The sequence below is a fragment of the Hypomesus transpacificus genome, chromosome 3 (assembly GCF_021917145.1).
Source record: "Hypomesus transpacificus isolate Combined female chromosome 3, fHypTra1, whole genome shotgun sequence".
NCBI lineage: Eukaryota > Metazoa > Chordata > Actinopteri > Osmeriformes > Osmeridae > Hypomesus > Hypomesus transpacificus.
In genome coordinates, this window is record NC_061062.1 from 5,801,902 (window position 1) to 5,815,438 (window position 13,537).

The window sequence follows — 13,537 nt, forward strand, 5'->3', positions numbered from 1 at the left end:
CCTTTAACCCGAGCACGCACCTACAGCGCGCTATCCTATTGGTGTACGTCAAGGTGGGTGGGGCATCAAGTGGGTGGAGCTTCGAGCGTCCTGACAGCAGAGAGCTAACCTGCGAGGTTCAGTAATGACAGGTTTATGGTAGCAAGTAGTTCTATTATCAGGATAATGGTTTTTGAAGCATAAGGTCTTTAGTAACGACCGTAATGATTTGGACTTTAAAAACGAGTGCAGTCGCTGCGTTACTGGCTACACAACCAAAGCTCTCGACGTGCTGTATTACAGCGAGACACCTTCACAAGTGAGTAGGCTATAGTGTGCGTTTTGCCATGGTTTGAATAACATTTGTTGCTGTGGTTGCCTTTACGTTGTCTACACTGAGCAAAGGAAATATGCAGCTCTTTCATCTCTAGGACAATTGTGAAGAACTGTACCAAAACTATAGTTAGCTGAACTTCTGTTCCGTAACTGCAGTTATAACGGGTTCCCGGAGGAAAGACCAAAGTTCTCTTGTCTTGGCAAAAATGTCACGCACGCACGTAGTGCCCGTTAACCTGCCTCCTATAACAAAACATTTTGACCGTTGCAGAACAGCGAGGTGTTGCAGGGTCCGAGGCCTTATGGTCCCTCTCTCCTCATGGAACTGGACAAACAAAACTGTTGTGGGTCTTGGGATTCTCCCCAGCCAACAGTGACTGTTCATTTTCCTTTCAGTGCTTATGATGTGGCTGTGGTGGGTGGTGGCATTGTTGGTCTGGCCACAGCCAGGGAGCTCATTCTCAGACATCCCACACTGAGCTTTGTTTTGCTGGAGAAGGAGAAAGAGTTGGGTGAGTAGGGATGGGGAGGATTGTAGCACGGGGACATTTCTGCTTTGCATGACTGTAGATGTCTTGTCTGTCTCATATCCACACCTCTTATTTGTGCTACTCGGACAAGCAGCCATGCACCAGAGTGGACACAACAGTGGAGTCATCCACAGTGGGATCTACTACACCCCCGGTTCCCTGAAGGCCAGACTGTGTGTGCGAGGGGCCACCCTAGCCTACGACTACTTAGAAAAGAAGGGCATTCCTTACAAGAGATGTGGGAAGGTATGTAACTACAGGATGCCAAATAATCCAAGCTATCCATATGCACTCCTTGAGGACTAGACAAAAGTTTGTTGACTTGATTGGTAAACAGTGCATGGTAAACACAAGTTGACCCTTTGAATTGAAGAAATTCTCTTCTTTAGGAGCCACATATCAAACTCAATGTAAATTCATCCGTAAAAGTATGCATACCGAGAAAACGGGAAAACAACGTAGGCCTACGCAACGTTTCTCAGATTAACGAACGACCAATTACACGTTTGTCTTCATAGATTCTTAATTTGGGATTGTGCGCACATGAACAACCTAATAATGTATCAACCCATTGTGCCCTCATAGTAACAGGTGTGCTGCATAGGGAGTCCGGTGGCTGAGCGGTTAGGGGATCAGGCTATTAATCAGAAGTTTGCCGGTTCGATTCCCGGCCGTGCCGAATGACGTTGTGTCCTAGGGCAAGGCACTTCACCCTACTTACCTCGGGGGAATGTCCCTGTACTTACTGTAAATCGCTCTGGATAAGAGCGTCTGCCAAATGACTAAATGTAAATGTCCAAAGCACTAATTAGCCAAAATTTGGGAAACCGGTTTTCACTGCAATTCACTCTTTAATGTTGGCCTGGTCAACGCAGTGTAGGCCTAATGGTGCGTGTCCACTACAGCGGAGCGGGCGGGCGTCTGCTTCAAATTCAATTTCAATGCAACCGGGCGTTGACGCTCGTGTGGGGCATTGTGGGAGTGTTGTTTGGGTGTTTTTGCTTAGGTGTTGTTGCTTCGTCATGAGGGGTGTGCTTGTTTCGACAGCTCATCGTTGCCGTGCAACAAGAGGAGGTCCCCAGACTCCAAGCCCTGTACGAGCGGGGGCTGAAGAACAAAGTGCGTGACCTCAGCGTGATTGATGCCAGGGGGATCCGGGAGCGCGAGCCGTACTGCAGGGTGAGGGACCAGGTCATTTTTAGAGGTTGCTTTTGTGCTTGACACTGTTGATGATAACAGATCCGGATTAAGTCTAAATACATCAATCCAGTATGTATGAATGTAATCGTGAGTTGTCTTTCCAGGGAGTGATGGCCTTGGATTCTCCCTACACTGGCATTGTAGACTGGAGACTAGTGTCTCTGACCTACGGAAGAGACTTCCAAGAGGCCGGAGGGACAGTGGTGACTGAATATGAGGCCAGCGACATGGTCATGGCCAGAGAGAGCTCACCTGCTAGCACTGAGGGTGTGTTGACTTACGTAGACCCCGGCACTCTGTAAACAAATACACTCAAACGGTGTCCTCACTGATTAATATTGCTTTTTTCAGGAATTAAATATCCCATTGTCATCCGAGAAACAAAGGTAGGCAACTACTGTCTGCGTATAGAAGATAAGGAGAGTGAGAAAGAGAGAGACAAAATGTATACATCTGTTACGGAGAGAAAGAAAGCATGATGATTTTGAAGCTGTGTGTGTGCTGTACCCCCAGGGCAGGGAGGTGAGATGCCGCTACGTCCTGACCTGCGGAGGCCTGTACTCTGACCGCCTGTCCCAGATCTCTGGCTGCAGCCCAGAGCCCAGGATCGTGCCTTTCAGGGGGGACTACCTGGTCCTAAAGCCAGAAAAGCACTACCTCGTTAAGGGCAATATCTACCCGGTTAGTACTGAATGTTTAAGTGCACTCGAAAGCTGTTTCAGATCACCCTGAGTTAGGGGAGAAATCATTACAGCTCAGAGGTGGAGCATTTGACTGCAGATCAAGAGTTCACAAGTTAAAATCCCCTCCTCTCTTTGGCTTTTGATGAAAGCGTTGGCTAAATGAATACCTGATGAAAAGCTGTATGTGTGTAGGTCCCGGATCCTCGTTTCCCATTCCTTGGAGTTCACTTCACTCCTCGTATGGATGGCAGCGTTTGGCTTGGTCCCAACGCCGTCTTAGCCTTCAAACGGGAGGGCTACAAAGTGAATGACTTTAATATCAGAGACTTTGGAGATGCGATTTCTTTCAGGTAACATACAGTACATGGTAGTGTTCTCATTAGGCAGTCACAATATGACTCTCCTTCATCCTTGTTGAATAATTAATATACTGTATTCTCTATCACTAAATGGTGCGGCTCTAATTTACAGAGGCCTCCAAAAACTAGTGCTGAAGAACATGGTGTATGGTGTTGGAGAGATGTACAGGGGGCTGTTTATTGGTGCTCAGGTCAAAATCCTGCAGAAATACATCCCAGAGCTCTCTCTGAGTGATGTGCTCAGGTAAGCACCATTAGCCTCAATTAACACTATAAGTATCATTGAAAAAGTACATTTATTCAGGAGGAACCAAAACTGCTTCCTGCACTGTTCTGTCATGGTTATGTCATTGGGCTTGATGTCTGTTTCAGGGGTCCCGCAGGGGTACGTGCTCAAGCTCTGGACCGTGAGGGGAACTTGGTGGATGACTTTGTGTTTGATGGCGGGGTGGGGGATGTGGGTGGGAGAGTACTGCATGTGCGCAATGCTCCCTCACCTGCAGCCACCTCCTCCCTGGCTATTGCAGAGATGATCGCAGATGAGGTGGAGAAACGCTTTGCACTGTAGAGAGACCAGATACTGTTGTAAGAGGGAGGTTTGAGCTCGCAACCTGAGCACTTCCATGGGTATATGATGTGGACACTGACATATTTTACCTTGTACTCAGAGGAGAGAAAATCCTGTTTCTAGTTTCCTGGAGATCATTAATAATTAAATCATTGTAATGGATAAAGATATTTTTTTGTAAACAACACGGATGAAATGTAGTTGGTTCCAGACATTATGGATTGTATTTAATAACTTGAAGATATATTTTTGATATATATTTCTATGACAAATTACCATTGAAATATGACTTGGATTGGCTTCTGAAAATGTATCAGTGGCTTACTGATTTATATCAGATAATGGTTTGATTTATGCTGCTACAGTGTCCATATTTTACTGAACTGATGTATGCTGTTGTGTCAAATAACTGGTAAACTTGAACCTTTGTTTTTAGATATCATTAAATTATATATATACAGACAACTTGTCATTCAAATTAATATATTGTTGCTCTGATGAGATGTATTGGCTTTCTGAAAGGTTCACCTTGACACGTTGAATCAACTCTTCTTTCAATTATTTCAGTTATTGCATTGTCTTTTTTCAAAGCAAGAAAAAGTATGTGCCCACTTGGTGGCAGTCTTCCTGCAAGAAAACTGACTACTGAAGGTCGTCAGATTTTTTGTGAAGTATCACCACTGTTTGCATTTTTATTACACTGAGGGAATTCAAAAAATGCTGTTGCTTTATCTAATTTCACTCATCAGGGACAGTCTTGAAGCAAAGGGTCCGTTCCATTCCAACTTCGTTTGGTTCTTTGATGATATTCTGTGAAATCCAAGCATTTGTTTCGCTTTTCTTAGTTTCTAGATGACGTAAAACGAAAGAATGTACGTTAATAGATTGTATGAAGAATTTTCATTTTCGTAACCGGCAAACCCTCAATCGAGTTTCTTCCCGACTCGTGCATTAACCGAACTGGGTATCTTCATACGCAGACGCAGACCGAAAGCATCTGTCTAGGCAGGTCTCGGCGCAAAGTGTGTAGCGAAGTGGGAGGCCGAGATTCAGGCAGACAGACGCACAGAGAGTTTGTGCGAACATCAACGATAACAAAACACCTCAACGCCTTTATGCAATTTATTGAACAAGCCATTAAGATATGCCACGGATTATAACTTCACAAGTGGATTCATTCTTGTTCGGCGCAGTGGACCGACGCGGACAAAATGACCGTTTTTGAAGTAAACAGGAGAAAGTCTCCTTCTTGATTTGAATGAGGGTGCCACAACATTACCAAGAGTGCTCCAAGGCCATGATAGAAGGAGCCTGCTGTGCATACAGATGTGCCCTTGCTACGATATATCAACTTGGTAGTAGCTATCCAGATAGCTAACATCATTTGAAAGCTATTTAAAAAGTAAATTTTTTGCTTCGTTCAAGAAACTTAATTTTGACAGTTTGCGGCTTTACAGTAGCTGACAGCTTCAGTCTACTAGCTAGTTAGCTAACAGCTAGCTATTAGCTTCGCTAGCTGCACAGCAACTTGTTTATTAGCTAGCTTAGTGGTAGTTGGCTAGCTACCCTAGCTAGCTGGTTGGCTAGCTGGATAGCTAACGTTAACTAGCCATATAGCAGACACTTGACTGTTTCCTAATCTGCTAATCAAAATTGTAACTTTTGTATGAACGGCGATATGCTACGTGAATTTTCAATGTCGCGAGCTAGTTGGCTAGTCAATGCCAATTAAGTTAGTTACCTACTAACGTTAGAGATCTTAATTTGCTGGTCTCACTAGCCAGCGTTCACACCCGGACTTCGTGGTGTGTGGTTTGCTTTCACTGTTTGTTTAGTATTTTAAGCTACATTTTCACCGTGCTTGGACTGACCCACCCACAAGGACTATCTTGGGCCGATGCTGACAATCCAGTCCGGATCACGGCAACGTAGGACGCCGCCGCAGCCATGCAGCCGCAGCAAATATACGACTTTTCAAGTGACGAAAACAGTCACAAATGGCGAGGCCTCTTCGTGCAAGCGTTGCGAAAGGTAACAAAATCCTAATGACGTGTCATGAAGCCTAACATAAGTTTGCAGGTTAATTGTGATGACCCCTTAAACAAACCAATCATGAGAACAAAGGTGGGCAACTTAATTACACAGGTGGGGCTGGACAATTTTGCAATGACAACTGCTGTTTGACAGTTCTAGAAGATGCACATTATATCCAGAGGCACTGGACAGCTCTAAACATAAAATCTACATAAATTGGCAGTTTAGTCGGTGGTTATGTTGGATTTCCTAACAATCACACATCACTGTACTTCCTTAAAATAAGTATGGTCAGTTTGTCACTATTGATGTCTTTGGCAAGTTGAGAAGTGGAGAAAACAAGGTGGTCCAACTCGCGTGTAACTTTCAATTCCATGCTTGCTTCCACGTTTCAGTTATACGTAAATATGCACTATTTGATTCATGCTACTTGTGTTTCATTGCTTATTTGCTTGGAGACAACAACAATTTTCAGAAACCCCCAAATGAATTTTTCAAGGCGGGAAGCATATAAAAACCCGACATGTGCAACTTAGCACCATATTTGTTGATTTCTCATCTTTTCAACACCTTTCTCCTTGTTGAACTCCAGTTGATCTGTCTCTCCGAGTCTTCAGCTGGACTGTGATAAAACTGTCTCGACCGTCTGGTGATAAAGCTATCTAATCGTTCATCTCTTCTCACCCTTCCGTCGTGGCGCATATAAACCTGTGGAGGACAGGGAAACGAGCAGGATAAACACTGGAATGACCCGTGCAGATGTTTTGTTCATCGTCAGTTGGCATGTTGGCTCAGTGGATGCCCATATTTGACCATGCTTTTCCTTCATCTGACTATAAACGCTTTGGAGTGGTTTTACATGTTCATCTATTTGGGGAGTCACAGAGCCTGACGTGACATCTGCTTTTGAGAGCCACTCGTGGAGAGAGGACACGGCCGAACGCGAGAGGCAGAGGGTTGTACCGACGCGTTCTGCTGTCGGTCCGTGTTATCATCTCAACACAGGCTGTTGTTGTCCCACTGATTAACCAGCGTCGCTGTCAGAGTGATGAGGCCAGTGCGGCCTTGTGGCTCACGAAGGCTGAGTCAGGTGAACCTCAAACAGGTGGCAGTGCTGTGGTGGTGGTGACGCTTCACTGCTTCAACGCGTCACGCCGCAGCCTAAGGGAGAACCAGTCAAGGATTGACGCAGGCTAGCGTGTTTGTTATGGTTCTGACGAGCTGTGACTCACCTTTTTACAGCTGTCCAGAGGGGGTTTTCTTATGTTAGGTAGAGAGAACCGGCAGCAGACATTTCCTCTCTGCGTCCGTGGTTTGGCACTGTTTTAGGGGAGGAGGTGGAGCGTCACAGATAACACTTCCATAAGGCCACTTCAAGACTGAAGCCTTCTGGCTCTGACTCCAGGGCTCATCGTGAACGCAGTAGGACGAGTTGAACTACAGACCACGCAGGCTTGCATGGCTGTTCCAGTGTGGCGTTTGTGAAGGTGCGCAGGGACATTTGGCCCCAGATGCTCCGCGGTGGGGCCACGGAGGTGTGTCTGAGGATCACGGAGGTGTGTCTGAGGATCACGGAGGTGTGTCTGAGGATCACGGAGGTGTGTCTGAGGATCACAAAGGTGTGTCTGAGGATCACGGCGGTGTGTCTGAGGATCACGGCGGTGTGTCTGAGGATCACGGAGGTGTGTCTGAGGTTCACGTAGCCGCGGCTCGTGTGTGTGTGTGGTGCTGCGTTGGAGCGTCATCGAGCCACGACACACTGCTGTTAATAATAACTGTGCATTCTCCAGCTCTGCTGCTGTTTCACTGGCACGTGGAGGAGATGCCAGAGCGACGGCTCCGGTTTCATTCCACCTCCATGTTGAGAGAGCGACAGGGGCCGATGATGGCAGGGCGCTGTGGGGAGAAGCACAGGCCCATAGTAAGGGAGAGGGCCGGTCTGTGTTTCTGCCACGGTGCCTCCCCTCTCCTCCCTGCCCCCCCTGCCGGAGAGAGCAGCCGTCTGGGTGGCCGACGCACACGGGTGTGCACATGAGACAGGATGGGCGCCGTGGCGACGCACGCTTCCTGTGCACCTGACCCGGGCGGGACCTCGGAGGGGGCGGCAGACCGGGGTCCCACGTGTCCTGTCCTTCCCAGCGCCTCCCATCACGTCCGTCATCGCTGCGCTCGGCGTCCGCAAATAGAGCTGAGAGATGCTAGGCAGCACGGAGGGAGGGGGGGTCACTGGGTCAGGTCAACGGGGGGTCACCCACCGGAGCTTACAATCACCGGCAAACATGTACGTTGGACGGATTGTACGAGTGACGTGGAGAGAGAGAGAGAGAGGGAGAGAGAGGGCAAGAGAGAGCGCTCGAGGGAGAAATAACAGTAGATTGGAGAGAGCGGGAGAGGTAGAGTAGTAGTGGTGAGGGAGAGAGAGCAGTAGATAGGAGAGATGGAAGGAGCAGTAGATGAAAGAGAGAGGAGATGAGAGCGCTAGAGATGGCGAGAGAGAGAGAGAGAGAGAGAGAGAGAGGAGATGAGAGCGCTAGAGATGGCGAGAGAGAGAGAGAGAGAGGAGATGAGAGCGCTAGAGATGGCGAGAGAGAGAGGAGATGAGAGCGCTAGAGATGGCGAGAGAGAGAGAGAGAGAGAGAGAGAGAGAGAGAGATTTGATCTCTGCCCCATGATTCCCCAGACAGTCTGATGGTAATGGTTGGTGATGTCATCCCCTTCAATCCCACATGGTGACACATGCTTGGCTGCAATAACCGCCCCTCCTCCTCGGCTCCCATTACCTGCAACCTGAGCCACTGGCACAGACACGACCATAATCAATCCAATTTGAAAAATGTTTACCCTCCATATAAACAGCCCTAATTCTATTACCAGACAACTGCAACACCTGCTGCTACTCCGTGTCCTTCTAAACTGCATGCTGCTCAATGTGTACCTAACCGTCTGTAGTACAGCAGTACGTCTGTGTCCACACTATGTGCAGTAGTATACGTCTGTGGACAAACATTTTTCAAATTGGATTGATTATGGTCGTGTCTGTGCCAGTGGACAAACTATGCACAGTAGTATACGTGGAACAGACTGTTGTGAGGGGGAAATCTCTGTGCGCTTCACCCCAATCGACTGTAAACACACGGTATCTATCTCCGTTGTCTGTTAACTGTGCAAGTTGGGATGTCAATCTGTGCTCTTCCTCGTTCTGAAAGGGGCGCTGAGCTCCTGTCTGCCGTAGGGTCTCCGAAGGAGAGCGCTGCTGCTGGGTGCTCCATCAGTGTCCGTCTGCTGCCCTCTGCTCTCCCCCAGGGACCACTGCTCTCTCTCCTCGTGGCGGGGAGGGAGGGAGGGAGGGAGGGGAGAGCGAGACGGGGAGAGAAAGGGTGCGACGTGAACGGGAAGGGGGAGGGGAGAGGAAGTGCAGTGGGACTTCCTGTCCTGTGGCCAGGCCTCCCTAATGGAGACGTGAAACCGTACACCTCCAGCTGGGTTCAGAGGGCCCGCCAGAGCGCCTGCTTCTCATCTGTCTCCCTCTCTACACGCGACGAGATTCCTCCTCTCCCTCGCTTTTGTCACCCCCCCCCCCCCCCGCCCCTCTCCTAGGGAGTAAAGCTCTTTTGAAGTCTTAAACCACTGTGACGTTTCTCCCCTAGGATGGTGAGCTCTCCTCTGGACCCCAGGACATCTCACAGAGACCACAGTCCCATCGTAGCCTGCGCGCGTTCGTCTGACACGGCTTGCACGAACGCTAAATATAAGAAAAGATTTCGTAAACACACAGAGCCAGGGAGATGGTCCAATCGGCCCCCGTCTCCCTCCAGTCCTGTCCCTGGAGCTCCTGCCTGCTTCTCCGGGCCTCTCCTTCAGCTCCGATGGAGAGCAGGAGAGCGCAGTGTGAGCAGCGCGGGAGGAAGCAGCCGCTGGTTTTGTGAATGGAGGGCAGGGAAAGCCCCGGAGTTTCTGTGCGGGTGACTCACTGCTGCTCGTGCCCGTGAGGAATGTGGACAAGTGTTTGGAGAGAGGGGGGTTCTTTTTCACCTTCTTGAACTTCTGCTTTGATTTCTCATATACCTCATGGCCAATACCAATGGCGAGATCATCCCCGTATTCAATTCTTCGCATTGAAAGATCTTATCGGCAGCTTTGTACTCGATTTCCTACTTGGACCCCTCCTTGAGTCACCACCTTACCGCGGTGGAGGGGTTTGCGTGTCCTAGTGATCCTGGAAGCTATGTTGTCGGGGGCTTCATGCCCCTGGTAGGGTCACCCAAGGCAAACAGGTTCCAGGTGAAAGACCAGACAAAGAGTGGCTCAAAAAACCAACCATGAAGAAATACAACAATGGTTCTCAGTTGCCCCTGCCCGGAAGCGGGTCACCGGGGCCCCCCCCTGGAGCCAGGCCCGGGGGTGGGGCTCGATGGCGAGCGCCTGGTGGCCGGGCCTTTTCCCATGGGGCCCGGTCGGGCACAGCCCGAAGAGACAACGTGGGACCCTCTTCCAGTGGGCTCACCATCCGCAGGAGGGGTCATGGGGGTCGGGTGCAGTGTGAGACGGGCGGCGGCCGAAGGCGGGGGCCTTGGCGGTCCGATCCTCGGCTGCAAAAGTTAGCTTTAGGGACGTGGAACGTCACCTCGCTGGCGGGAAAGGAGCCTGAGCTGGTGCGCGAGGTAGAGAGTTTCCGGCTAGATATAGTCGGCCGCGCCTCGACGCACAGCGTGGGCTCCGGAACCAGTCTCCTTGAGAGGGGCTGGACTCTCTTCCACTCTGGAGTTGCCCTTGGTGAGAGGCGTCGAGCTGGGGTGGGAATACTGGTTTCCCCTCGGTTCGGCGCCTGTACATTGGGGTTCACCCCGGTGGACGAGAGGGTAGCCTCCCTCCGCCTTCGGGTGGGGGGACGGGTCCTCACTGTCGTTTGTGCTTATGCACCAAACGGCAGCTCAGAGTACCCACCCTTTTTGGAGTCTCTGGGGGGGGTGCTGGAAAGCGCTCCTCCTGGGGATTCCCTCGTCCTCCTGGGGGACTTCAATGCTCATATGGGCAATGACAGTGAGACCTGGAGGGGCGTGATTGGGAGGAACGGCCCCCCCGATCTGAACCCGAGTGGTGTTTTGTTGTTGGACTTCTGTGCTAGACACGGTTTGTCCATAACGAACACCATGTTCAAGCATAAGGGTGTCCATATGTGCACCTGGCACCAGGACACCCGAGGTCTCAGTTCGATGATCGACTTTGTAGTCGTGTCATCGGACTTGGGGCCGCATGTCTTGGACACTCGGGTGAGGAGAGGGGCGGAGCTGTCAACTGATCACCACCTGGTGGTGAGTTGGCTTCGATGGTGGGGGAGGACGCCGGTCAGGCCTGGCAGGCCCAAACGTAATGTGAGGGTCTGCTGGGAACGTCTGGCGGAACCCCCTGTCAGAAGGAGCTTCAACTCCCACCTCCGGGAGAGCTTCGATCATGTCTCGGGGGGGGCCGGGGACATTGAGTCCGAATGGGCCATGTTCCGGGCCTCCATTGTTGAAGCGGCTGACCGGAGCTGCGGCCGCAGGGCGGTCGGTGCATGTCGCGGCGGTAACCCTCGGACCCGGTGGTGGACTCCGGAGGTGAGGGATGCCGTCAAGCTGAAGAAGGAGGCCTATCGGACTTTATTGGCTGGTAGGACTCCAGAGGCAGCTGATGTGTACCGGCAGGCCAAGCGGAACGCGGCTTTGGCGGTCGCGGAGGCAAAAACCCGGGCATGGGAGGAGTTCGGCGAGGCCATGGAGAATGACTTCCGAACGGCTTCAAAAAGGTTCTGGACCACCATCCGGCGGCTCAGGAGGGGGAAGCGGTGCTCTGTCAACACTGTATACGGTGGGGATGGTGCGCTGCTGACCTCGACGGGGGACGTCCTGGATCGGTGGAAGGAATACTTCGAAGACCTCCTTAATTCCACCAACACGCTTTCCGACGTGGAGGCAGAGTCTGGGGACATCGGGGGGGGCCCTTCTATCTCTGGGGCTGAGGTCGCCGAGGTGGTTGAAAAGCTCCGCGGTGGCAGGGCCCCTGGGGTGGATGAGGTCCGCCCGGAGTTCCTTAAGGCTCTGGATGTTGTAGGGCTGTCTTGGTTGACACGACTCTGCAACATCGCGTGGACATCGGGGACAGTGCCTCTGGACTGGCAGACCGGGGTGGTGGTTCCCCTCTTTAAAAAGGGGGACCGGAGGGTGTGCTCCAACTTTAGGGGGATCACACTCCTCAGCCTCCCTGGGAAAGTCTATTCAGGGGTCCTGGAGAGGAGGGTCCGTCGGATTGTCGAACCTCGGATTCAGGAGGAGCAATGTGGTTTTCGTCCTGGCCGTGGAACAGTGGACCAGCTTTATACCCTCCGCGGAGTCCTGGAGGGTACATGGGAGTTCGCCCAACCAGTCTACACATGTTTTGTGGATTTGGAAAAGGCGTTCGACCGTGTCCCTCGGGGGCTCATGTGGGGGGTGCTCCGAGAGTACGGGGTACCGGATTTCCTGATCGGGGCTGTCCGGTCCCTGTACGACCGGTGCCAGAGTTTGGTCCGCATTGCCGGTAGTAAGTCGAACTTGTTTCCGGTGAGGGTTGGACTCCGCCAGGGCTGCCCTATGTCACCGATTCTGTTCATTACCTATATGGACAGAATTTCTAGGCGCAGCCAGGGTGTTGAGGGGGTCCGGTTTGGTGACCTCAGGATCGGGTCGCTGCTTTTTGCGGATGATGTGGTCCTGTTGGCTTCATCGGGCCGTGACCTTCAGCTCTCACTGGAGCGGTTCGCAACCGAATGTGAAGCGGCTGGGATGCGAATCAGCACCTCCAAATCTGAGGCCATGGTAATCGACCGGAAAAGGGTGGAGTGCCATCTCCGGGTCGGGGAGGAGATCCTGAACCAAGCGGAGGAGTTCAAGTATCTCGGGGTCTTGTTCACGAGTGAGGGAAGAATGGAGCGCGAGGTCGACAGGCGGATCGGTGCGGCGTCCGCAGTGATGCGGGCTCTGCATCGGTCCGTCGTGGTGAAGAAGGAGCTGAGTCGAAAGGCGAAGCTCTCTATTTACCAGTCGATCTACGTTCCTACCCTCACCTATGGTCACGAACTATGGGTAGTGACCGAAAGAACGAGATCGCGAATACAAGCGGCCGAAATGAGCTTTCTCCGTAGGGTGTCCGGGCTCTCCCTTAGAGATAGGGTGAGAAGCTCGGTCATCCGGGAGGGGCTCAGAGTAGAACCGCTGCTCCTCCGCGTCGAGAGGAGCCAGCTGAGGTGGCTCGGGCATCTGATTAGGATGCCTCCTGGACGCCTCCCTGGTGAGGTGTTCCGGGCACGTCCCACTGGGAAGAGGCCCCGGGGAAGACCCAGGACACGCTGGAGGGACTATGTCTCTCGGCTGGCCTGGGAACGCCTTGGGGTCCCCCAGGAAGAGCTGGCGGAAGTGGCCGGGGGGAGGGAAGTCTGGGCCTCCCTGCTTAGGTCGCTGCCCCCGCGACCCGATCCCCGGACAAGCGGCAGATGACGATGACGACGATGACGATGAATGGAACCATGCAGGGTTTGTGTGTCGGAAGAGATTTTCCGTTGACTTCACTTTTGACATTTTGCGGCAAGTGTTTCAGTGAACTGATGAGGAGTCTGGAAAGCGTGTGAATCTGTGTGTTTGAGGAGAGATGGCTCTCTCGTCACTGTGTCACGTTTTGTCAGAGTGCCAGAAGGCCTGGCCTTGGCTGACCTTTGACCTCTACCCTCACATTCCACATGCCGGGGGCAAAGTTATGTCATCATAGTACCCGCTTCACTACATGCGAGGGTAATTCCATCACCACCATGGGAACAGCCTGGCTTTGTGTATGCGT

The 13,537-nt window shown here is 51.6% G+C and overlaps 2 protein-coding genes across 4 annotated transcripts in view; both read left to right on the forward strand.

Annotated features, from left to right (window-relative positions):
• Positions 1–75: 75 nt before the first annotated feature.
• On the forward strand, positions 76–4,126 carry l2hgdh (L-2-hydroxyglutarate dehydrogenase). Its single transcript, XM_047046648.1, has 10 exons — positions 76–298; positions 712–827; positions 940–1,091; positions 1,893–2,024; positions 2,150–2,312; positions 2,397–2,431; positions 2,559–2,726; positions 2,921–3,078; positions 3,200–3,331; positions 3,460–4,126. Exons 1-10 carry the CDS (start codon positions 204–206, stop codon positions 3,653–3,655), a joined length of 1,347 nt encoding a protein of 448 aa, XP_046902604.1. The 5' UTR covers positions 76–203; the 3' UTR covers positions 3,656–4,126.
• Positions 4,127–4,336: 210 nt separating this feature from the next.
• sos2 (son of sevenless homolog 2 (Drosophila)) overlaps positions 4,337–13,537 on the forward strand; it is a 28,489-nt gene continuing 19,288 nt past the window's right edge. Inside the window, exons 1-2 of one of the 3 annotated variants that reach the window (XM_047046114.1) lie at positions 4,337–5,057; positions 5,538–5,686. In XM_047046114.1, the coding sequence (XP_046902070.1) occupies positions 5,603–5,686 (84 nt within the window). In that variant the 5' untranslated portion in view covers positions 4,337–5,057; positions 5,538–5,602. Of the gene's footprint in view, positions 5,687–13,537 lie in introns of all 3 variants that reach the window. The other 2 variants (XM_047046124.1, XM_047046105.1) reach the window with 2 other exon arrangements.